Source organism: Copadichromis virginalis, linkage group LG11 (genome assembly GCF_057382275.1).
Source record: "Copadichromis virginalis isolate Kocher_CV1m ecotype Utaka linkage group LG11, C_Virginalis_male_GT1.1, whole genome shotgun sequence".
Lineage (NCBI taxonomy): Eukaryota > Metazoa > Chordata > Actinopteri > Cichliformes > Cichlidae > Copadichromis > Copadichromis virginalis.
The window spans coordinates 19,766,777-19,792,608 of NC_140628.1; the positions used below are offsets into that span (position 1 = coordinate 19,766,777).

The following is a 25,832-nucleotide window of genomic DNA, read 5'->3' on the forward strand; positions in this document are numbered from 1 at the left end:
CAGTTACATCTAAGATCATTTAAAACCTTTAGGAGAGCAGTCTCTGTGCTGTGGTTCACCCTAAATCCAGACTGGAATATCTCCAGGATCTGTCTATCATTGAGAAAATCAGTAATCTGAGTAAAAACAAGTTTTTCTAAGACTTTACTTAAAAATGGTAAGTTGGATACAGGTCTGTAGTTATTAAAATTATTACAATCCAAATTGCTCTTCTTCAGAAGGGGCCTCACCACCGCCGTTTTAAAGGCAGCAGGGAAGACACCCAACTGAAGAGAGCAATTCATCATGTATAAAAGCTCAGCCTCAAAAAATCCATAAAGTGTTTTAAAGAGTGAAGAAGGAATTGGATCTAAAAGACATGTGGTGGGTCTCACTGTGGAGAAAACCTTCTGAAAGTTCTCAGCATTAACCAGGACAAAGCTGTCCAGTGTCTCCTCAGGTACAATCGAGCCCTCAGATGTGTTTACAATCATATCGCGATTAGATAAAATATCAGATCTGATGGCGCTGATCTTTCCCCTGAAGTGGTCTGCAAACTGCTCACAGAGCGAGTCTGTGGGGGTTCTTTTGGAGCTGTTAAAATCAGGGTTAAATAAATGATCTATGGTGGAAAAGAGGACCTTGGGATTATTTTTGTTAATACTGATTATTTTGGCGAAGTATGAATTTCTTGACTTCCTTAGTGTATTATTGTACATTTTAAGTTGCTCGGAAAATATTTGATGGTTGATATTATTTTTATTTTTCCTCCATCTCCTTTCTGCTGCCCTGCAATTTCTTTTGAGTTTTTTGACTTCTTCGTTTCTCCAGGGTGATGCATGTTTTACGTTAATCTTTTTGGTGGTGAGTGGAGCAACGGAGTCAAGGCTTTTCTTCAGTTTGCTGTTAAAATAACTAAAAATCAAATCGCAGGGTGCAGGTAAAATCACAGGGGGGCATTTGACTAAAACCCTGGTAAAATTTGCAGCCACTTCAGAGGTCAGATAGCGCCTCCTCACAGTTCGCACCGAGGTCTTCCGCTGAATAAAACCGGTGATGTTAAAAAACACACAGTAGTGGTCAGAGACAGCCAAGTCAACAACAGAGGACACGCTGGTGGACAGCCCATGGGTGATGACCAGGTCCAGAGTGTGTCCTCTGTTGTGAGTCGGCTGCGTGACGTGCTGGATAAAATCCAAACAGTGAAGAATGTTTAAGAATTCTTTTGTTGCAGGGTCAGAAGGATTATCTATGTGCAGGTTAAAATCACCGGTTAAAATTATCATATTATATTTTGAATGTATGTTTGTTAAAAATTCTGAGAATTCCTTGATAAAAGCAGCGCTGTCTTTAGGTGGTCTATAAATTGTGACAGATAAAACTGGAGGGCTGCTGAAAACAATAGCATGGAATTCAAAAGTGGTAAAATGATCAAATAAAATTTGTTTGGAGGTGATTGTGTTGTTGGCTAAAGATGCAGTCCCACCACCTCTCTTACCACTTCTAATAGAAAAAGAGAAATTAAAATTTGGTGGGGAGGCCTCAGTGAGAACAACTGGTGCATCCGAGCCCAGCCATGTTTCAGTTAAAAATAAACAGTCAAGTTTATTATCTAAAATTAAATCATTAATAATAAAAGACTTGTTCGACAGAGAGCGTACATTTAAAAGTGCCATACTGATTGAGACTGGTGGATTATTGACAATAGAGTTGAATGGATGTTGATATTTTTGAAGAGGCCGGAGGTTATTAATGTTTTTGGAGTTACTGGATTTATGATAATTCTGTTGCTCTCTGTTTGTGATTATGACGGGTATTGTGTTGACTGTGGGAGAGAAAGGTCCTAGTCCAGAGTTTTGTGTATTACTGTTAAAAGTGGAACAAATATAGGAGCTGGGACCAGGGGAACATCAGTCAGTGGCAGACAGTGGCGATGTGCGGGAGTGCTGTACGCCAAATGCCAAATTGGCGAACAGCAAACGGCGTCCCCAGGCGTTGAGGTGGAGCCCGTCTGCCCCAAAAAGATGCCTCCTCTCCCAGAAGGCATCAAAGTTGTTAATAAAACCCACGCCGTGGGAGATACAGGCAGAGGAAAGCCAGGTGTTAAGGCTGAGCAGCCGGCTGAAACGGCCTATCCCTCTGCCACAGGTGGGGGTGGGCCCAGAGATAAAAGCACTCACCTGCAACTGACCAAGGAGGCTGAAGAGTTCGAGGAAGTCCAACTTCAGCAGCTCAGATTGCTGTTTGGGGATGTCATTGGTGCCGATGTGGATGATGAGCCGGTTAACCTGTGGGTGGGATGCCAGAATGTTGGGAATTCTGTCCACTATGTCAACAACAGTGGCTCCCGGGAACGACAGCGTGAGCGCCCCCCTCATCCGCACGTTCCTGACGATGGAATCCCCGAGGACCAGCGTGGAGAGAGGAGGTGCCACCGAGGGCTGTTGGCCATCTGAGACGCCCGCGCCGCGACACCGGGGGTGTTCAGATGGAGATGCGCCAGCCGGACTACGTGAGTGACTCCCAGGTAGCCGCGCCGTGGGTCCTCTTCTCCGAGGAGCCGGGGTAAAGCACAGCTCTCCGCGGTGAGTTTGCACCACAGCGTCAGGTTGCCCGCCGCGGCTCCGGGGGCGTAGTGGTGGAGATGGCGCAGACCTCAGCGACACAGCGGGATGGCGAGGGCTAGCGGTCAGAGGAGGAAAGTCCACAGGATCCAGGACATTGAGTTTATTCTCCAATACTACCGCACCGGAGGGGTGAGGGTGCGAGGGACGGATCCTCCTGCCCCCTCTGCAGCCACCACGCGTCTCAACCATGGTCCATGGCGCTGGTTGGAGTGGAGTGGAGCTGACCAGAGCCTTGGGTCTGGCCCCTAGCTGAAACCAGGAGTTCTCGTCCTTGGCAGAAGCACCAGCGACGCAAGTTGAGAGCCTGTGTTGACTGTTGGCGGGATCTTGGGACACAGCAGCTGGATGGTGCACTGTGTCGGCTAGCTCAGCGCTAGTAGCGGTGGTTTGAGCTTTGCCAAGGAGGATCGTGTCAAGTTCGCATTCAGCCCCCTGGAGTGTGGATGTGTGCTTGCATTGACTACCGTAAAGACAGCAAAGCTGTGCAGAATGAAATAACCTTACCGTAATAATAAAAACAGATGTGCAGAGTAAAACTGGATCAAAATCTCATAATAAGTCAGTTTATGGATCTGCCTGTTGGTGACTTAAGGCTTAGAATTTCTCACAGTTTTTTCTCCATTTGTGCATTATGTTGCTTAGAAGGCGATGATCACAAATCCCAAGGGCTTGGCAACTGATTGTCAAACATCAGCAACACTCACTCTTGTTGTAAAGAACAAAAACATTGATGCTGTTGTCTCTCTACTTTTGTTAATATCCTTGCGAAAAGAAAAAGCCACTGTGCAAACAAATTTTTTTCAAAAGATGAATGAAATGCACATTATGAATGAATGAATGAAAAAAACGGAGAAAATAAACAGATTGTGATCATCAATAACTCTTTAGCCCAGTCTGGGTCTTATTTTTCTCTCTTTCTCTTCCCTGTCAGTGGTAAACGTTTCTTCATACAGGTGCTCCTCCCCAGCGTCTCCATATGTTTGCCTGATATTCACACTCACATATTCAAAGATCAGCTGGTTAACTCACCTGCTCCTCATAAATTCCACTATTTAAGCACACTTCCTGTCACCATCAATGTTAGGCAAGTTACTTTGAAAAAGTACTTAACCACACAAATTATGTGTGCAACTCCAAAAAATCATTTCTGTCCACTATAAGAAAGGGGAGAACATCACAAGCCTGATACCTGCACGCCTGACAGCAGGATATGAGGTGCCGTAAGGGACATTATTACTGAAACGCTCTCACACACACAACTGAAACGCTCTCACACACACTACTGAAACGCTCTCACACACACTACTGAAATTTTAGCTCTCACACACACTACTGAAATGCTCTCACACACACTACTGAAACGCTCTCACACAAACTACTGAAATTTTAGCTCTCACACACACTACTGAAACGCTCTCACACACACTACTGAAACGCTCTCACATACACTACTGAAATTTTAGCTCTCACACACACTACTGAAACGCTCTCACACACACTACTGAAACGCTCTCACACACACTACTGAAACGCTCTCACACACACTACTGAAATTTTAGCTCTCACACACACTACTGAAATGCTCTCACACACACTACTGAAATGCTCTCACACACAGTATATTATTAAATATCAGACTATTACATATGGCCCCATTTCAGGCAAGTGAATACAAACTCATTAAACTTTGTAACTACCTTTTTCTTCTGGTGCCTGATGTCCAGCTGCCGAAGCATTGCCGAGTTTGATAACGTGGTGCAGGTGCACATTCTCTCCTGACTGTAGATGTCGCTGGCATGGGCAAGCTGCTACGTTGACGTGAGGGAAAGAGGGATGTTAAGTGACTATCCAGTCCGTCCACACTGGTACTTGCAACAGGTTGCTGCCCCACGACTGTGGCATTTGACAAAGTTCTGATGGTCTCTGCTGAGGATAATATACTGTTGAGTAATGCGGCTGCTTCACTTAGGCTACTAGCAGGTTGCTGAGTAGACATCTGTGTAGTGGTTTGAAGTGTACCACTTTTTCCTTCACTTTCCTGGTCTGGACACAACTTCCTGTTCATCTAAAACTCCTTCCTGTTTAACTGAAATGCCTTCCTGTTCAACTGAAATGCCTTCCTGTTCAACTGAAACGCCTTCCTGTTTAACTGAAATGCCTTCCTGTTCAACTGAAACGCCTTCCTGTTTAACTGAAATGCCTTCCTGTTCAACTGAAATGCCTTGGATTTTCAGTAGTGTGTGTGAGAGCGTTTCAGTAGTGTGTGTGAGAGCTAAAATTTCAGTAGTGTGTGTGAGAGCGTTTCAGTAGTGTGTGTGAGAGCATTTCAGTAGTGTGTGTGAGAGCGTTTCAATAGTGTGTGTGAGAGCATTTCAGTAGTGTGTGTGAGAGCGTTTCAGTAGTGTGTGTGAGAGCTAAAATTTCACTAGTGTGTGTGAGAGCATTTCAGTTGTGTGTGTAAGAGCGTTTCAGTAGTGTGTGTGAGAGCGTTTCAGTAGTGTGTGTGAGAGCTAAAATTTCAGTAGTGTGTGTAAGAGCGTTTCAGTAGTGTGTGTGAGAGCGTTTCAGTAGTGTGTGTGAGAGCTAAAATTTCACTAGTGTGTGTGAGAGCATTTCAGTTGTGTGTGTAAGAGCGTTTCAGTAGTGTGTGTGAGAGCGTTTCAGTAGTGTGTGTGAGAGCTAAAATTTCAGTAGTGTGTGTAAGAGCGTTTCAGTAGTGTGTGTGAGAGCGTTTCAGTAGTGTGTGTGAGAGCATTTCAGTAGTGTGTGTGAGAGGTAAAATTTCAGTAGTGTGTGTGAGAGCATTTCAGTAGTGTGTGTGAGAGTGTTTCAGTAGTGTGTGTGAGAGCGTTTCAGTAATAATGTCCCTTACGGCACCTCATAGCAGGAGGTGTATCACTCCTCCTGTTTTTTTTCACCGGGAGACAGCGTTTACACTGCAGTCTGCCTGTAGTAGCTTTTTGGCAGGAACTGTGACATTGACCAGTCACCTCATTGTTCTGACACACAAAACAAAACTATTGACTACACTACACACTAGATACACACTGCAAACACACTAAACATCACAAATCTCTCACATCTCAAAGGCCTCTCTTTCATTCTCTCACTGCCATCACTCCTAAAAGCTCCCCCTCTGCCTAAACATCCAAATGCCATGTTGCCAGGTCCGTGTACTTTTCGGTATTTGAAGTTTCGTTTCAGAAAGTATAATTTAAAAAAGAAAATGAGACACTTATTTAATTCTCAACTTAAAAAGCTAAAATGAAAAACGTAAAACAATTGTTTTTTTCATTTTGTCCTTTCGCACATCAGAAACGAAAAACCCAAGAAAAAAGAACGAGAAAGGGCCCTTTATTTATTTTGTCTGAACCGGAAGTTTTAGTAGGTCAACAACCTGTACAAGTGATGCGCAAACTTATGGCAAACACTGTAGTGTGGACATCATGACGTTGGAAAAATACTCAGACGTGATCATGGAGATGGCAAAACAAGGCCTGTCATCGGAAATTATATCAGAGCGTCTGTCATATGAACACGGGGAAGTGAGAGGATTTTCTGCGAGAAATGTTAGAAAGTTTTGTGCTGAGCAAATCACTAGCTGTCGACTCTCGGACACACGGTTGGAGCTTGAGGTGACACAAGCTATAAATGAGCTAAGGTACTTTCTTCCTTCACCTTATGACTGTGTATGGTTGTCTTAACTGGGTTGTAAGGGGGTTAGTCTAGACTGTGTGCGCGCGCCCGCGCGTTTTAGCGTCTTGCGGGTGGTGGGTAACGTTAGTTATTTTAAAGATGTCTCTCACTGGTATTTGTACAGTTAATTAGCACAATACTTTAGCTTTACACATTTGCTTTCAGAATAAGCTACTTTACATTTGTTGTTCTAGTAGTAGCATGATCTTTTATTTTAAACAGGTGGGCCCAACATATGGCCGCAAAATGATGAAGGGCTATCTGTCCACAAAAGGGGTACATGCTGCAGAGGGACGAATTGGGTCAATTTTAAGAGAGGTGCATCAACCTTATCATGAAGCAAGACGCCAGGTAGCCTATGTTATTTAATCTTCCACTAGAACTGTATTCCAATGTTCTTTGTCATATTTGTGATATACATCATGTAATGGTAGGGCCTAATTCTGTTTAACAGATGTACGCCCTGCTTTAACAGTTACTTGACTCTTCCTCAAACGTATGATCAAATCTGCCTTTATCCAGTCAGCTGTCATTTATTTTTGTGATTTTTTTGTAAGGGAGCTCGGAATCTTAATCCCACACCGTACCATGCTGAATGCATGGGGCACAAGGTTCACCTGGACCAAAACGAGAAACTTGTAATGTTTGGAGTCACCCATGTTTTAGCTGTAGATGGATTCAGTAAAAAGATTGTGAGTCATTCCACAATGCCAATCAAAAACAACTTGAGCATCTATGAATATGTTTTCAGGTAATACAACCTCTCAAACCATTTATTTCATCTTAAGTGTTTTGATGGACATGTTAGTCATATTGGACATGAGCTGCACCCAAATTTACAATATTTGAATTTAAATTAGACATGCAACAGATGGGTCTGGTTATGTTCCTGAATATAATATATTAAGAACTTACCAAACATTTTGATCAACATTTTCTATTAATGTAAAAATAAATAAAATGGAATTGCACATGAATCATTTAACTACTTTATTGCAATTAATCAGTGTTCATTTATGAATGGAACAAGGTTCTTGGATTTCCACATATCTTTCAATTGTTCTGACATACATCTAAAGTCTGAGCATGACAGTGACATTGCAAAGAAACTTAAGAAATATATGTTGTCCTACTACAACTAAAATATTACCCAAAAAAAACATGAATGAATACATTCAAAATAATAACACCTTTGCTGGTCTTAAAGCAAAATAGTTAATAAATGTTCTTTATTTTTCCTGTACCAGACCTGCAGTGATCACCTATGGTATGTGGGACCAGGTGCGAGTAGACCATGGAAAGGAATTTTATTTAACACTGTTCATGCAAGAGATGCTGTCACATCATCGCTTCAATCAGGAGAGACTGCCTTATTTACAGACCTCATCCACAAGAGTAAGATTTAAGTACCATTAACATCAGCTGAAATTCTTATACTATTACGTGTACTACTACGTACATTTAAGACATGTTTCTTTTAACTCTTTTAGAACCACACAGTTGAAAGGATTTGGCCTGAAATCAACAACCGTGTCAACTACCCACTAAAAACTGCCCTACTCCAGCTGATGGACCAGGAGGAGATAGATATGGAGGATAACCTTGTGCGATACTGTGTGTCCAATCTAACCTGTCAGCTGTGTAACATTGGTCTTGCAAGTGTGGTAGAATCATGGAATGCTCATAGAATCCCAGGTAAAAAAAAAAAAAAAAAAAGTCAGATTGCTTACAACCCTGATAATGAACATTTAAACACCTCCTCTATTTTTTACAGGAAAAGGCATACCAAATCACTTTGCAGAACATGGGTGTAAAAGAAGAATTTCTCCAGAGCTCTTGCCAAATGCACTTGAAGCAGCGGACCTTTACAGGCAGCACTTGGGATCTGCACTCAAAGAATATTCGACTTTTGGAGTTGATCCCTTCACAACCGAACAGGACAAACTTAGAACAGAGAGTCATTTTGCAGAAAAATATCCTGATATTTCACATTTGTTTTTTAGAGCCGTAAATGGTGACTTTATGCCATACAAAGAAGCTCTGCTCTGTCTCATAAACATAACTCAGAGAAATGTATGAACCATTGCATCTGTAAACTGTACAGAACAGACAAAAAAAAAAATCAACTGACTGTAAACATTTGTGTGTACACACTACATTACTCCTCTGCAAAAAAAGATTTCAATACAGAAAATGCAGCTGTTAGACCAGTAATTTGTAGAACTCCGTTGTTACTCTCCCTGCATTTTGCACAGTGCTGTGATGTCTCTTGCCACTGTTCCACACATGTCTTGCAGCCAATAATGCTTCTGCAGCACAGTGAGAACACTGGATCCTCAATGATGTCTGCAAAAGTAAATCAGATAAGTGAGACTGTTATCCATTTATGTTGAATTTAGTTCAAACTATAGGTTCAAAGTCAGTCTTGACATAAATTTACAGACAGCATGCAGAATATTTTTGGTTATTCTGTAATTCCTCTTGTTCACGCTGTTCTGAGAAAGTCCCTGTCTATATTTTTGTCTATAATTGATGAGGGGCAAAATCAGTACATTTTCTCAATTAGCAAGCAAGAAAAATGAAAAAGTTACAGGTACTTGATTCAATATATGCAACTACAGTCCCATTTTAAATGTGAACTTTTTAGTTTTACATTACTGTGAACAGTGTACCGTCACCCATACTGACATTGTAATCAATTTGAAAAGCTATACTTTCATAGTCAAGATTGCAAGGAGAACCCAAATTAAATGTGCATGTAAACTTTTGAATGTTATGTTACAGTAGACCTGCATCTTGATTGTCTGTGCCTAAGTATTTAAATGGACACTGCTGAATAAAGAGCCTATGTTTGGTAAAAAAATGTTTGTCCAAAGTAATGATTGAATGTGGTTTGACATTGTTTTAATTGTAATTAAAATGTTAGTGTAGATGTAATGTATTTACTAAGCAACATTTGAACATACTCATACAAACCACGCAGCTAAATCCCTCCTTGAGTGTCTGCAGCTTGGGGGTTGTGACTTTCTGGGCAACTGCAAGATCAGTGAGCTCTTTGATTGCTGCTGTGACAGCTGGCAGACTTTGAGATGCCAACACCAACTCTTCTATTTTGTCACTCACTTCTCCCAAACTGGCACTGTCATCATCTTTACGGCTGCTACAAATAAAAATGGATAATCAGATGTCAAAGCTACTTACTGGCTTAAAGAAACATCACATCACTTACTGATAGATGATGATTTATGTAGTGATGTCTTACTGCTATTATAGGATTTAAATCAAATTAATTCTTCTATATTGATGTTCATCCTATAGTATATACATATTTATTCACATACCTCAGTTTCTTCCTCTTTGTTCCCTGGAGGCAATTAAAGTCTTGTTCAGGCACAGCAAGAATTTTTCGTGCATTTTGTCTCCAGTACTGTGACCCTACAGATGAAAAACAAAACCAAAGAAACCTGTTTAGAAGCCAATACCATATTACCCAATAAATATTACAAAGAGTCTGGTAAGACATGTCTCTCCATAAGATATGGGCTTTAGCTGTAATATTATGGCTCACCTGTTGTGCCCTCCGACTCCAGAATTGCATTGCCCTGTGCATCTGTCAAAATTATTGGGTTGTAATTACCAGTGGCATCTTGCACTTTTCCTACTATCCCTTGAAGCGTAGCCTCAGACTCCAGGAATCGTACAACCACCATTCTATTGGGAATCAACCTCCCACCAGCTACATCTGCAAAGTACACTGATCTGTAAAACAAAACATAATAATTTTACATATCTTGTAAAAGACAGCAGGCCACAAATCCATTCAGTGATTGCTATAGGCAAATTGTACTAAAACAGCTTTGCTATTCTTAACAATTCAACTATCCATGCACCTTATGTTTCTTTTTATTTTGCCTGTTCTGTAATTTAATATTCAAGAACACAGACTCATCCTACCTCTGAAATGTTTTGGAGGACATAGGGGAACTTGAAGTAGCCTGCTGTGAACGTGAAGGTGCAGACGCTGCCACAGCTGGTGCTCGCATAAATGCAAAACGCTGCCCGCTGGAACCTGCTGTTGGAATTGACTCCATGTCTTCTCCGTGGACTTCATAGTGACCTCTGGGTGTAAGGTCTAATGCGCTGAAAACACCAGAGACCGCACCGGGGAACATAGCCACGTTTGAATCATCCGTGATGTACAGAGTATGCGCGGATACCTGTTTAAGAAAAGTTTCCGTAAATCACGTTGCTCTGCTAACGTGTTACTCCTGTGCACACGGTTAATAGGCTCTAAAGGCTTACTTATTAGCTAGTAGCCGGTAAAAGTCAATGAATAACTATTTACACATTAGCACATGTGCACAATTCACATATTAGCACAATGAAGACGGCTAGACATAGTATTAGTAAAAGTAGGCCTACATGAAATCACCAAATGTTAACGTTAGCCGTTCCGCAGTAAGGAAGAACAATAACGTTCATAAAAAAACTGCTGAAAGCAAAGTTTGCGAAGTTTACATATCTACCTGAAAGATGCGACCCAGTTTTTCTGCAGTCATGTCTTCGTCCCGGAGTGTCACTCTCTTAGTTTTCCTAAAAACAACGTAATGGTCCATCCTCTGTTTATTCCAGTGTAACTTTAAGGCCGTCGATCTCTTGTGTGGGGGACGGTGTGCGCGCGCCATAAAAAAACGCGCAGAAGAAGTACTTCCCGTTTCAGACATTGAAAATGCGTCTATTTTTTTGTTTTTGCGCTAGTATACTTTCATTATTTGAATCACGAAGAAATCCAAAAAAGCACGTCTAATTTTAAGTGTATGACGGCTATTTGTTACCACCGAATGAAAAAACAAGTTATTTTCGCCCATTTTATTCTTTATCAAAAATTTAAAAAATGAAAATTCTTTTAAATATCGTTTTTTCGTTTTGGTTTCTGAAACAAAACTTCAAATACCGAAAAGTACACGGACCTTGCCACATACTTTGTTGATTGGTCAACATGGTACATTTTTCCACCAATAGGAAAGGGGTGTTTTTTTTTTCTTTTCTTCTCTTTTCCTTTTGTTCACAAGCAGAGTGTTTGCAAGCACTGTCGTTAGTGTTAGGATGCCTGGGTCGTTGACCCAGGGTTTTTGAGTTTATTATATTATGTATACTTTCTAGTCTTTGGTTTCTTTGAGTTCTGTCTTATGGTTTATGTCTCTGTCTTCTTTAATGGCTCTGTCTCCCCTGTCACCTGTATCCCCTTGTCTAGTTCGCGTCTCTGTGTATCCTTAGTTCCTATATCCCCGTGTCCAGTCAGTGTTTGTGTCTGCCCGGGTCCCACGTCTCTGTTCCCTTTGTAGTGCCTGCATGTGAGTCTGTGTCTTTGTTCAGTCTGTGTTATGTGCTTCCTGTTTTACTTTGAAGGTCTCTGTCTTATCTCAGTGTGTTCAGATTACGCTTCTTTGGTCTCGTCAGTTCTAATTTGTCCCAGCTGTGTTTCCCTCCTGTTACTCATTCCCTGATTGCTCCCTCTGTGTATTTAAGCCCTGTGTTTCTCTGTGTCCGTGTCGCGATCTACCGGTTTCCTAGCTGTGTGTTCTGTCATTCCTCCAGTTTAAGGTTGTTTTGAGTTTTTTCAGTTATGTTATATTTTGAGTACCAAATTAAAGCCTTTTTGAGTTCACGACTGTCTCCGGAGTCTGCACCTTGGGTCCTATTCCTGTCTGCACACAGCCACACCTAACAGTTAGACTGTGAACAATAGTATTCAGAAAAGCATTGAGTATATATATTTTTTTTTATCATGACTCTGGTTTTACATGGCCTATCACCACAATTTAAAACTGGTGTGTGTGTGTGTATATATATATATATATATATATTTGAAGGCCACACTTTTAACACGAAAATGGAGAATCATGGTTGTCTTGGGTTGACAGCATCTTGTTTCTATTTCATCTTGCAGTTTTTTCCCAATTGTTTACACACATTTTCTGAAAGCATGCCTCATATTTGAGAACTCTACACACAAATAAAAATGGATAAAACCCTTCAATTCTTCTGCAAGATGAAACTACATTCAAAACAATGTAATTTCTTGTCAAAATGGCATTTTGTTTTCAAACGAGACACACAAACCATCACATGAATAGACATTTATAAGAAACAGTTGAACACTGATGTGCTTAATGTAAAACACTATGACCACTTCTTCTCCAGTCATCAAAATAACTTACTGTAAGCCTTTTTTCCCCCCAGTGTTACACTTATTACAGACAGTACATAGGTCTACATAAGTGCATGTGTATACAAAACACACATACATAGTACCAAATATATATTTACTGTATTTTTCCCAAAAATGCAATGTACACAGTGTTCATCCCAACCAACACAAAGTTGCATATACTATGGTGTACTATGGTTTACTATGTACAAACAACAGAAGAATGTAGAATATGGACGGAGATAAAAAGTGTGGGTGGACAATGAACCAGTTACCGACTCTGAAACACACATGATACATAATATAGACTTGGAGTGGTCACTATTGTGAAGCATAATCAGAGTATGATTACTGTACAATACTGTAATTTATAGTGTTGAAGTATGCATCAATTGTGGGACTGTATGGGACTTACTTGCACATAGTTGTATTGCAGTTCTTTGACTCTTTCTGAATTGTATTCAAATGGCACCCCGTAGAGCTGGTTCATCCTCAGATTATTTCTGTTCAAGGAATGGTTCAGTGTTTATAAACTGACCCTATCAATATTTTGAAATATGTTGTCTTTTTTTTTTTCTTTTTGCCTGTCCCGTTTGGCTCTTATGCCATTAGAATTATTGTCTAAAGGCAAAGAAAGATGCCCAACAGATTTACTTTACCAAATTGACCATCCCAGCCTTGCCGTAATGGTCCATTTGATTCACCTTTTATTGTTTATTTTATTTTCACTTGCTGAATACGGGACAGACTTGACGGGGGGAAAGAAGGGGAGAAAGGGATTGATGGTAGTAAAAGCTAAATGAACTTTTTTTTTTAATTATTTGAATATATATGAGTGCTTGTGTATAAATACACAAACAATACACATATGCTTTCAATTGTGTTATTTAAGTGATCTAGGTAGCTCTGTTTTGGGAGTTCAGTTAATGCTAGAAATGTGTTTTGGAGTTTGTACGTGTTTTTTGGAGTTTATATGTGCTTTGTCTGTAGGGGCCACCACATATATTTATATATAAACATATATAAATAAAACCAGTTTTTTTTTTTTTACATTAGTAATTCTTTTTGTGCATAATTTTATATTACTGTTAATAATAAATTAATTAAAGCAACAAAACAACCTGAAGAGCCGGTTGGGAGCCGAAAGAGACGGTTCTCCAAACAGAGCCGGAAATCCCATCACTATTGTGAAGAGCACAACAGCTTACAATACACGTAGCTAGCTCGTACAGCTGCGACGTAAAATTTTCATAAGCTAAGATGACCTTAAAATAACGGGGCTACAAACGGTGATGCTAGCGTTAGCCATGTTAGCACCTTACCTTCAACAGGTGGTCAAACTGTGTAAACAGGCACTCAGAGGTTGCACTCTCCGTTTCGCTGCAGGGTCCCTTCATTCTTCACATATCTGCATCGAGCCGAATGTAAATCCCGAGGCTGAACAGCCTTTGTACAAGCACACATGCTTCTTAGCAGGGCGAAGCTATGAGCTAAAAAATCCAGGCAGACAGTCTGTGTCTGTCCAACCAATCAGAGAGCTCCTTACGTCCCACGGTGTGGCTAATTTGAATAGCTGCAGGATTTTTAAAATGAAGTTGTTAATCCAACACATAATCCAAAAGTTAATCCCTGAGCGAACAGGAAAGGGAAATGGATTTTGAAATGCAGTTTATTAAAGTGCAATTGGAAAAAGGGTTTTGAAATGAAGTTTATTAAATTGGAATTCAAAAATTTTTTTGAAATGAAGTTTTTAAAAAGCATTTTAAAAATCAGTATTAAATTGGAATTCGAAAATGAATTTACAAATGAAGAATTTATTCTACAATTCATTATTTCAACACAGAATTCTTTATTTAGATGCACTTGGCTCTTGTGGTCCTCCATAGTAAAGCAGGAATTGTGCTTGTAGTTTAGCAAAATTGGTTCAGGGAGTTGGTGCATCAGTTACATTTTGTAGTCATGTGTCTGAAATATAAGTAATTGTGTGTAAAATTGGGAAAAACTGTAAATTTGTCATGTGATTGGTTTGCCATGACTACTTTATTCTTCCTCAGCCAATCAGCAGGACTTGTGCGATTGTTTCAGGTCTAGTTTCAGTCATTGTGCAAATGTACTGTTTATAAATTTGGAGAAACCTGCAGTTAGCTGAGACTGAAGAAGTCACTTTGATGAGTGACGAAAACGTTTCTCCCACTGAAAACGCTACGTCCAGATGAACAGAATCAACCTTTTGGGATTTACCTGGATGATTGAGCATGCGTCAAGATAAGGTTTTACTAGAGACAGACAAAATTAAGTAAATTTAACCTCAGACATTCCCCTGGTGATTAGCCATTGGTTGTGTTTGTAACATTTTCACTTCTTTTTTCTCAATGTCATTTAGCTTTTCTCAGTATCTTTTTTCGTTTCTATATTTGCAGAATTCATCTTGATGGGAAGTGACATGTTAGACTCTAAATAGAACACAGTTAAGACAGTTTACACAGAAAAGCAGTCCGTGCATGATTTGGTAACCAATAAATATTAGTACAGACACAGGATTAAAAAACATGTGAGAGAGTTGATAAAATATGCAATGCAGCTGCTTTAAACATATACCATATGGAAAATGTGTTGTGTTTTCAGACCGTTTGTCATAGGTGCATAAAATTAAACACATTGCCATGGGATCTTACAAGTATTTGAGAAAGAGTGGCTTGTTCTAAAGAGCTCACTGAATTTTAGCTTGGCACTGTAATAGGACAACATCATTACAAGTCACTCATTTTAAGTGTTTACCAAAAGGAAAATTATGCAATTTATTGTTATTTCAAGCTCAAATTCCTTGCCTTTGGCTAATTTTATGTTTAGAACAGATGCAGTAATAATATACAAACATTGTTCAGGTCTGCTGTACTCTCTGTCTGTAAAAGTGGGGAAGTGCTGTGGCCCTTCAGTCTATCCTCATCCGGTGTGGCCTGATGTTTGTGTGTGTGGGATGACAGAGGTGGGTATTTGCTTGTACATGTGTATGTGTTTTCTCTGTTGCGCCTGCTATCCCGCAAAAGGTTCCTGCACTGTTAGATTACAAGTAGCTATACCTGCCTGCACAGTTTACCCTCTGTTTTGCACGAGGTATTCTATATTTTCCTCCTTTCTATCTTCTATTCTTGGTGCAAATCAGGGTTGAGACCCAACAAATAAATAGCTTTGCATGTGCTGCTCCTTATTTTCTTTAAGATAGCAAAAAGATTCTCTACTCAGATAATCTCAGTGATTTTAGTATAGACAAAGATTTGAAATAGGAGGAGTTCATGGAAACCTTTTGATCTGTATTAGATAGAACAGAAGTAATCAATTTGTAGCTCACAACAGGTCACCTGCTCAACCAGGTGAGCTATAGCAGTATTGTTTAACCGAAGTCATACAGTCAGTTTAAAGACAAGGATGAGAGTGACTGCAAGTCTGCAAGGTGAGAAATATAGATGTCAAAAAGTGATGAAACTGAATGGTCTTCCCCAAGGAATGAGACATGCCACGTAATGGATTGCATTTATATAGCGCTTTTCTGGGCATCCAAAGCGCTTCACAATTCCACTATTCATTCACTCTCACATTCACACACTGGTGGAGGCAAGCTACAGTTGTAGCCACAGCTGCCAGCTGTGCACCGATGGGCACATCAGTGCTTTAAATCTTTAAATCAGGTCTTTAAATCTTATTTTGAACTTTTCATCTCAGCAGCCATCTTGAAATTCATCCATGTTCCTGGGTCTACATTCTGTTCTAGATCCAATAGCAGTAAAGTATGTGCAATGTGAAGTAGATATAGGACAAACACAGCCAAACTGTCCCTCATGTGTTGTATAGACTGGAACAAATAAACAGTTGTATAGACTATCATGAATCTGATCTGTTTCAGTGGTAAGGAAAAAACACTTTTAACCAAATGAAACCTCCAGCAGAACAAGGCTTTTTGGAGGGGGCAGTCATCTGCAATGACTTGTTGGGGTGACAGAAAATAGAAGCGAACACAGAGAGAACCAGGATGAAAGACACACTATTAGAGAAAAATAGTGAAAAGCTTATTTCAGCAGAACTACGTGATGATTCAGGGTCACCGGTCACTTATCCCAGAATTTTCCGAAGTGTGATTGCTACCAATCCAATTCTGTTCTGGAGGCTTCACAGGCAAGCAGAAAAAAAGTCATCGAATTAAACTTTAACCCTTTAGAGCCGATCGGAGCGGACACGCTCTGTTTTGCTAACTATTTTTAAATCCCGGTAGCACTGCAACCACGTAAGCTAGCGCAAAAATTTTTTTTGCATATGAAACCGGAGGAGTTGTACTTACATCTTATGCCATTAGCTTGTCCTAGGTAACGGTTTCCTTCCACATAAAGCTTTGCAAAAACTGCATAAAAAGCGCTTGCAGCAACAAAAACATAATATTCCAGAAACACGCTTTGCCGATCCGATCAGCTGTTCATAACACTTCCTACGTTGGAATAGACGTCAGCGCGAACTTTTGCATTTCCGCCATTACCTGCCCGAAACCGGAAGTGACGTCATTTTCGCGGAAATGTAGTCTTTTTTAACCATCAGGGCCTCAGGGCCTATACTGGTCTTTTTAAAAGTTATGTTTGACTTTATGACTTTCTGTGTCGTTTCTGGGATGCTTAGGACTCATATTGCACTGCTGGAAATAGTTTATTTTGATGCATATGCTGCCTTTTTGCAAATTTGCAGTATAATATTTATTTTCGTTTTTCCTGCAGTGTATAAAAATTGGTGTATTTCAAAAATAAAACTATGAAGACACTCAAAATAAATTTTCTGTGGTGGGAAACTATTTTGTGCAACTTTTTTGTATTTACAGTTTTGAGGGATAAGCCTCTTAAATTTCTCCAAGTAGAAATATATGTTAAAAAAGCAAAAACGATTTTCAATTTTTTTGTAGTTTATTGCACTTTTTTGCAATTTATGTAATTACTATGCACTTAATGAATACATATTATTAAAATCTGGGATATAATGGTTGTATTGATGTATAGCAACTTGAAATGCTCCCAAAAATGGCTCCACAGCATTTAAAAATATAATATAAGCTCTGGCGGACTTGGTTCTATGATAGGTCTTAAAGGGTTAACTTGTATTGTGCTAAATTTCTGAGAAGACAGAATCGGGAACTAAAAACTGATGAAGCTGTTATAACCTAAATTAAGAAATGAATGATTAAAAACAGACATTTCCCTGATGATGTTACATGAACTGCATGAACTGGACTGGAGCCATCTTTAGTTCTTATGTCTCCAGCATATGTCACTTTTGTTTTGCACTTGCAGCAGGCTTTTAAAATTGAAGTTAATATTTTTTCAATTTGGAGAGCTGTTGGATGCTCAAAATCACGTAGAGCCTCTATTTTCATTACCTTTGATGGCTATCTTTTTGGGAACTTGTGGTCTATGTTGTTATCTTGTTTATCAAAAAATATCTGGTTCTCTATACCTTTTTTTTTTTCTTTTTTTCTTTTCTTTTTTTTTGTGTCCCGTTTGGATCTTTAGCCATCAGAATTGTTGTCTTGGGGCCAAGAAAGATGCCAAGCGGATTTATTTTACCAAGTGGATCATCATGGCCTTGCCATATTGGTCCATTTGATTGACCTTTATTGTAATTATGAATTTATTTTATTTTCAATTGCAAACGGGACAGACATGACAGGGGGAAAGAATGAAAGAAAGAGAGGGAGAGAAAGAAAGAAAACCAAAGGGGAGAAGAGACTGTGAGAAGGGGGGGAAGAGAGAAAAACAAACAAACAAACAGAAAAAACAAAACTCCTGGGTCACCTGTATGGAGAAAAAAAAACAGAGGAGACAGCAAACAACAAAGAGCAACATAATAAGAAAAAAAAAGCACCATCACAATAAACTAGCTAGCCGTAGATATCAATAGTTACTAAATAATAAACGATATTGTGCAGCACGCAAGATAGACAGCGCACAGTGTGCTTTGAGGCAGCAGCCAAGAAAGCTGTAGTCCGCGTCTGTGAATACCCATGTGTACACCTGTGTGCATACCTGTGTGGATCAGCATGCTTGCATTCCAAAGGTTTCTCCATGTAATGATCTGCTAGGGAGTGTGGGGAGCCACAGCCCTGTCCTTTATGGTATCAAGCAGGTATGGAGGAGATCAAAACTCCAGACATCCAGAGGCCCCCAGAACACAAGAGACCAAGGAAGACCCACAGAGGGGCAGCCGCGCCACTGTCCCAGTAAGAGCTAAGGAGAGTCCCAGATGAGGGCTCATTCAGCAGCCGCGGAGCAGAAGCCAGGGGGAGTTGCAGTGACGCGCCCGTGAACTCCGCCGGCAGCCAGCTGTGCCTGAGTGACCGAGCCCCAGGCCGAGAGGCCGGGGGCACCCCACCTCCGAAGTGGCACGAGCGAGCCCCAATAAGCGGCCGCCAAGGAGTGAGCCGGTGTGTACCCGGACGCCCACCCCCAGATACAAAGAACCACCAACGCACCGACACCTGAGGGAGTCCGCCGCCGGCAGGGGAAGTGGTGGTGGGTGGAGATAGGCCTCCAAACCTTGGAAGGCCCGAGATGTCCCCAGAGAGGTGGCGTCTCATACCCAACCTGACATATAGACACAGACATACAGGCACACACAGACACAAACATCCATTCCCACCCTCATGCTCTCATGTGCACTTCACACTCAACCGACGTGGAGACAGACATAAAGAGACGCTGTATACACGATCACACTCCCCAAGCGTACTCTACAAACCGGGTCTAGGTACTCTTGCCCCTGGAGGGGGGAACCGCACCCAGACCCAGGTGGTGTTACCCTTTTCCCTGCGGTGGGGAGAGGCAGACCGCCCCGACTCCGCAGCAGCAGGGAGGCCCCACACCCCAGACCGCAGTCGGACGGCCAACTCCTCCTAGCCCCCCCACTCCAGCAGGCCGCAGAGAATGGGGGTGAGAAAAGACTCCAAACCTCCCTCCACCCGCTCATTGTAGTGTTGATGCATGTGTGTTCTAAGGTGCAATTAAAACCCAGGAGGGCATGGAGCTACCTGCCAGAGAGCAGCAGGTAAGCGCATAGTCCCTCCTGCTAGCCCTCAATGTCTACGTGTATTTAAAATTGAGAGGTGGGCAACGATGCCAGGGGTGGGGTGTACACCCTGATGGTAACTTGGATTCCGTGTATCGTGCCCACCCCCAAGATCCTATATGTATGTGTAATGAGGGTGTGAGTAATGTGAATCTCTAAGTTGTGGGATAAAATTGAGGCAGAGGCAGCCAGAAGGGGACAAGGGGGGGTAGCCTCCTCTGCACCCTGGTGACATACCCCTACTCCAAGGCCCTGCATGTGTGGGTGGTTGTGGTGGAGCGGGAAGAAGGAGGCAGCTGGAGATGGGGAGGGAAGGAAGGGAGGGGTAGGTGACCCCTCCCTGGGGTCAGCTCCCCCACTGACCCCAGTAGGCACTCCCATACTCCGCGACCCGCCAGGGAAAGGGGGCCCAGGCCCATCCAGACCGGGGCCCAGCGCAGCAGCGCCCCCCGGCCCCACAGAACCCGGGACAGTCCACCCAACCCCACCACAGAGAAAACTGGTTCTATATACCTAAATATGTCAGACATTAATAACTGTTCTCCAAAATTGGAAATGTTAAAAATCGTCTTCTCATACTCATATTCATACTCTCATAACACATACATACAGGGCCTTGGGGGTGGACACGTTATACAGCGTCCAGAGGATGGTCTGTGTATTCAAACCCACCTCTGGGGCTGGTGACCAACCCTCAATCTTAAATGCATATAGACACTGAGGGTTTTCGGGAGGAGCTGTGCTGCTCTCTGGCAGGAAGCACCATGCCCTCCTTTGTTTTAAATGCACTTTAGAACAGCACGCAGCAACACTACATATGAGCGGTCGGTGGGAAGTTTGGGGTCTTCTTTCACCACCTCCGCTTCCACCACAATAAAATCACACTTCATGCACAGCTCTCTCTCTCTCTCTTTCTCAGTGTACCTCAAGAACAGTTTCCCGTCTATCCCCGAAATCTGTTTTCTGCATTATTCGCTTGCTTGTTAGGCACAAGACTACAGTTATTTACAGCGCTGTTGGCCGATGTTTTTTTTTTTCCCTTTTACTTACTTCCGAAAAGAAAACCTAATTTCTGCCGTTCAACAGGCTTCTGAACAAATTTAAACTTTTTAAAATTATACAAAATGCAAAACGCTTAGCCGTGTCTCTAATAAAACCGCTGTAACTTCAGAGGTAATGTTCATAAGTTGATTAATGGTTTTCTTTCGTTTATGATGTACTGCAGAATATCCATCCATCTTCATCCGCTTTATCCGGGGCCGGGTCGCGGGGGCAGCAGCCTAAGCAAAGAGGCCCAGACCTCCCTCTCCCCAGCCACCTCCTCCAGCTTATCTGAGGGAACACCAAGGCGTTCCCAGGCCAGCCGAGAGATATAATCTCTCCAGCGTGTCCTGGGTCTGCCCCGGGGCCTCCTCCCGGTGGGACATGCCTGGAACACCTCACCCAGGAGGCGCCCAGGGGGCATCCTTGTCAGATGCCCGAACCACCTCAGCTGGCTCCTTTCGATGTGGAGCAGCAGCTGCTCTACTCTGAGCCCCTCCCGGATGGCCGAACTTCTCACCCTATCTCTAAGGGAGAGGCCAGCCACCCTTCGGAGGAAGCTCATTTCCGCCGCTTGTATCCGCGATCTCGTTCTTTCGGTCACTACCCACAGCTCGTGGCCATAGGTGAGGGTAGATCGACCGGTAAATTGAGAGCTTCACTTTTACACTCAGCTCCCTCTTCACCACGACGGACCGGTGCAGCGTCCACATTACTGCAGCTGCAGCCCCAATCCGTCTGTTGATCTCCGGCTCCCTTCTCCCATCACTCGCGAACAAGACCCCGAGATACTTGAACTCCTCCACTTGGGGCAGGAACTCATCCCCGACCCGGAGTGGGCTCTCCACCCTTTTCCGGCTGAGAACCACGGCCTCAGATTTGGAGGTGCTGATCCTCATTCCCGCTGCTTCACACTCGGCTGCGAACCGTTCCAGTGCGAGCTGGAGGCCCTCACCCGATGAAGCCAACAGAACCACATCATCTGCAAAAATCAGAGATGAGATTCTGAGGCCACCAAAGCGAAAGCCCTCCGCCACTTGGCTGCGCCTAGAAATTCTGTCCATAAAAATTATGAACAGAACCGGAGACAAAGGGCAGCCCTGGCGGAGCCCATCACCCACCGGGAACGAGTCCGACTTATTGCCGGCAATGCGAATCAAGCTCTTGCAACGGTTGTATAGGGATCGAATGGCCCGTAGCAATGGGCCAGACACCCCATATTCCCGCAACACCTCCCACAGGACACCCCGAGGGACACGGTCGAATGCCTTCTCCAAGTCCACAAAACACATGTAGACTGGTTGGGCAAACTCCCATGCACCCTCAAGTATCCTGGAGAGGATAAAGAGCTGGTCCAGTGTTCCGCGACCAGGACGAAAACCGCATTGTTCCTCCTGTATCCGAGGTTTGACTAGCGGACGAACTCTCCTTTCCAGCACCCTGGCATAGACTTTCCCAGGGAGGCTGAGGAGTGTGATCCCCCTGTAGTTGGAACACACCCTCCGGTCCCCCTTCTTAAAGATGGGGACCACCACCCCGGTCTGCCAGTCCACAGGTACTGCCCCTGATCTCCACGCAACATTGCAGAGGCGTGTCAACCAGGACAGCCCTACAACGTCCAGAGCCTTCAGGAACTCGGGGCGGACCTCATCAACACCAGGGGCTCTGCCACCAAGGAGTTGTTTAACTGCCTCAGTGACCTCGCCCCCGGAAATTGGCTGGTCATTCCCCTCATCCCCAGCCTCTGCTTTCTCCTCGGAAGACGTGTCAGTGGGATTAAGGAGGTCCTCGAAGTATTCCTTCCACCGCCTGACAATTTTCTCAGTCGACGTCAGCAGCGCTCCGCCAGCACTATACACAGTGCAGGTAGAGCACCGCTTTCCCCTCCTGAGACGTCTGACGGTTTGCCAGAATCTCTTCGAGGCAGTCCGAAAGTCTTTTTCCATGGCCTCTCCGAACTCCTCCCACACCCGAGTTTTTGCTTCAGCCACTGCCCGAGCCGCATTCCGCTTGGCCTGTCGATACCTGTCGGCTGCCTCCGGAGTCCCACAGGCTAACCAAGCCCGATAGGACTCCTTCTTCAGCCTGGTGGCTCCCTTCACCTCTGGTGTCCACCATTTGGTTCGGGGATTACCACCACGACAGGCACCAACCACCTTGCGGCCGCAGCTCAGTGCAGCAGCTTCGGCAATGGAGACGCTGAACATGGTCCATTCGGACTCAATGTCCCCAGTCTCCCTCGGAATGCTGTTGAAGCTCTGCCGGAGGTGTGCGTTGAAGATCTCGCGGACTGGGGCCTTTGCTAGACGTTCCCAGCACACCCTCACTACGCGTTTAGGTGCACCAGGTCTGTCCAGCGTCCTCCCCCGCCACCTGATCCAACTCACCACCAGGTGGTGATCAGTTGACAGCTCAGCCCCTCTCTTTACCCGAGTGTCCAGAACATATGGTCGCAGGTCTGCTGATACGATTACAAAATCGATCATCGACCTACGGCCTAGAGCGTCCTGGTGCCACGTGTACTTATGGACACTCTTATGTTCGAACAGGGTGTTCGTTATGGCCAAACTGTGATTAGCACAGAAGTCCAATAACAAAGCACCACTCGGGTTCAGATCAGGGAGGCCGTTCCTCCCAATCACGCCCCTCCAGGTCTCGCTGTCGTTACCCACGTGAGCATTGAAGTCTCCCAGCAGGACAACAGAGTCTCCAGGTGGAGCACCCTCCAGCACCCCCCCCCCCCCCCCCCCCAGGGACTCTAAGAAGGCTGGGTACTCTGAACTGCCACTCGGCGCATAAGCGCAGATGACAGTCAGGACCCGTTCCCCGACCCTAAGGCGCAGGGAACAAACCCTCTCGTCCACCGGGAAAAACCCCAACGTACCGGCAGCAAGCCGAGGGGATATTAGAATACCCACCCCAGCCCGCCGCCTCTCACCAGGGGCAACTCCAGACTGAGACAGAGTCCAGCCCCTCTCCAGGAGACTGGTTCCAGAGCCCAAGCCATGCGTAGAGGTGAGCCCGACTATATCTAGCCGGTACCTCTCAACCTCACGCACTAACTCAGGCTCCTTCCCCACCAGAGAGGTGACATTCCATGTCCCTATTGCCAGTCTTGGCAGCCGGGGGTCAGTCCGCCAGGGCCTCCGCTCCTGGCCGCCACCCGGCACACAATGCACCCGACCCCTATGGCGCCTCCTGCGGGTGGTGGGCCTGCGGGAGGATGGGCGCATGTCTCCTCTTCGGGCTGTGCCCGGCCGGGCCCCATGGACTAAGGCCCGGCCACCAGACGCTCGCCCTCGGGCACCCTCCCCGGGCCTGGCTCCTGGGCGGGGCCCCGGTAACCCTATCCCGGGCAGGGTAAACTGTTCCCTCGGTGTCCTTTTCATAAGGGTCTTATGAATCGCTCTTTGTCTGGTCCCTCACCCAGGGCCAGTTTGCCATGGGAGACCCTACCAGGGGGCAAAAGCCGCCAGACAACATAGCCCCTGGGATCCCTGGGACACACAAACCCCTCCACCACGATAAGGTAGCGATTCAAGGAGGGGTACTGCAGAATATTTTTATAAAATCCCAGGCCAGGAAGATCACCTTCATGTTTTTCTGTGTTTTATCTTCAGCTACTTTGACACAAAGGCATCTGCTGTGATGCACACACCTTTGATAAAGTCTGGAAAGTGTCAGCTTCCTTTTTATAGATACAAAAATATGTAAATGTACTGATCTGAATTATAATATTTCTCACTGTCTGAGGCAAAATTTCCCAGATACAAATCGAATTGAATCGAATCATGGATCAAATCGATTCAGGACCTTGTGAATCGGAATCGAATCGATTCTAGAAATCAGTGACGATACCCAGCCCTAGTTACATCTCCTGGGTCTAGGTACGGTTTGCCCCTCTGGGGCAGGGGTACCTGGACCTGAGATATAGAGTATGTTTTGGGGAGTGTGATTGTTGGGTACTCTGTCTATTTGTGTCTGTCTCCACGTCGGGTGAGTGCCGAATATTTGCTTATGTGTTTATGGGGGTGGGAATGCATGTTTGTGCCTGTGTGCGCCTGTTCGTCTGTGTCTATATGTCAGGTTGGGTCTTGGACTCCACCTCTCTGGGAACATCTCCGGCTCTCCAAGGTATGGAGACCTATCTCCCCTCACCACACTCCCTGCCGGTGGCTGATGCCCTCAGACGTCGGTGCATTGGTGGTTCTTGGTGTCTGGGTGCTCATGTATGTACCTGCTCACCCCTGGTGGCCGCTTGGTGGGGCCTGGCGTCTGTGGCCCAGCTGGGCCCCTTCTGGGGGATGGGGCGCCCTCAGGCTTCTGGCCTCTGGGCCTGGGGCTCGGTCCTCTCTGGCACAGCTGGCTGCCGGCAGAGCCCGCGGGAACGTCACTGCAACCCCCTCTTCCCAGGAGGGTGGCACGGTTGCCCCTTTGGTGGTCCTCCTTGGGTCCTTGTACTCAGAGGCCTCTGTCTGGGGCCTGGATCTCCTCCATAACTGCTTCATGCCCTGGGGGACGGGGTGTGGAGTGTGTGGAGTTTGCATGTTCCCCTTGTGTTTGCGTGGGTTCTCTTCAGGTGCTCTGACCTTCCCACATTCTGAAGACATGCAGTTAGAGTGGTTATGTAATTTGGTAACTGTAAATTGCACATAGGTGTAAGTGTGTGAATGGTTTAGCAACCAGGTTAAGGGTATCATGGGTCTGTAGCTCTGTTCACGGTTTTGGGAAATATATTTAGTCTTAAAGTAAGTTACAGGGCTTTTCTCTGCCTTTCTGAAAGGCGTATATATATATATATATATATATATATATATATATATATATATATATATATATATATATATATATATATATATATATATATATATATATATATATATATATATTGGTTAAATCCATCCTTGGTTAAACAACTCCTTGGTGGCAGAGCCCCTGGTGTTGACGAGGTCCGCCCCGAGTTCCTGAAGGCTCTGGACGTTGTAGGGCTGTCCTGGTTGACACGCCTTTGCAATGTTGCGTGGAGATCAGGGGCAGTAGCTGTGGACTGGCAGACCGGGGTGGTGGTCCCCATCTTTAAGAAGGGGGACCGGAGGGTGTGTTCCAACTACAGGGGGATCACACTCCTCAGCCTCCCTGGGAAAGTCTATGCCAGGGTGCTGGAAAGGAGAGTTCGTCCGCTA

General features: G+C 44.1%; 2 protein-coding genes across 2 annotated transcripts; one reads left to right on the top strand and one right to left on the bottom strand.

Moving 5' to 3' along the window:
- Positions 1-6,294: 6,294 nt before the first annotated feature.
- LOC146698404 (uncharacterized) lies at positions 6,295-8,393 on the top strand. The gene is made up of 5 exons (XM_085473495.1): positions 6,295-6,653; positions 6,860-7,053; positions 7,550-7,697; positions 7,793-7,997; positions 8,077-8,393. The coding sequence occupies exons 1-5, from the start codon at positions 6,504-6,506 to the stop codon at positions 8,379-8,381; spliced, it is 1,002 nt and encodes a 333-aa protein (XP_085329621.1). The 5' UTR covers positions 6,295-6,503; the 3' UTR covers positions 8,382-8,393.
- A 34-nt stretch (positions 8,394-8,427) lies between these two features.
- Positions 8,428-11,262, bottom strand: LOC146698405 (uncharacterized). Its single transcript, XM_085473494.1, has 6 exons — positions 10,829-11,262; positions 10,257-10,519; positions 9,871-10,061; positions 9,644-9,737; positions 9,269-9,462; positions 8,428-8,648 (listed from the first exon to the last, which is right to left on the bottom strand). The coding sequence occupies exons 1-6, from the start codon at positions 11,024-11,026 to the stop codon at positions 8,461-8,463; spliced, it is 1,128 nt and encodes a 375-aa protein (XP_085329620.1). The 5' UTR covers positions 11,027-11,262; the 3' UTR covers positions 8,428-8,460.
- Positions 11,263-25,832: the final 14,570 nt, after the last annotated feature.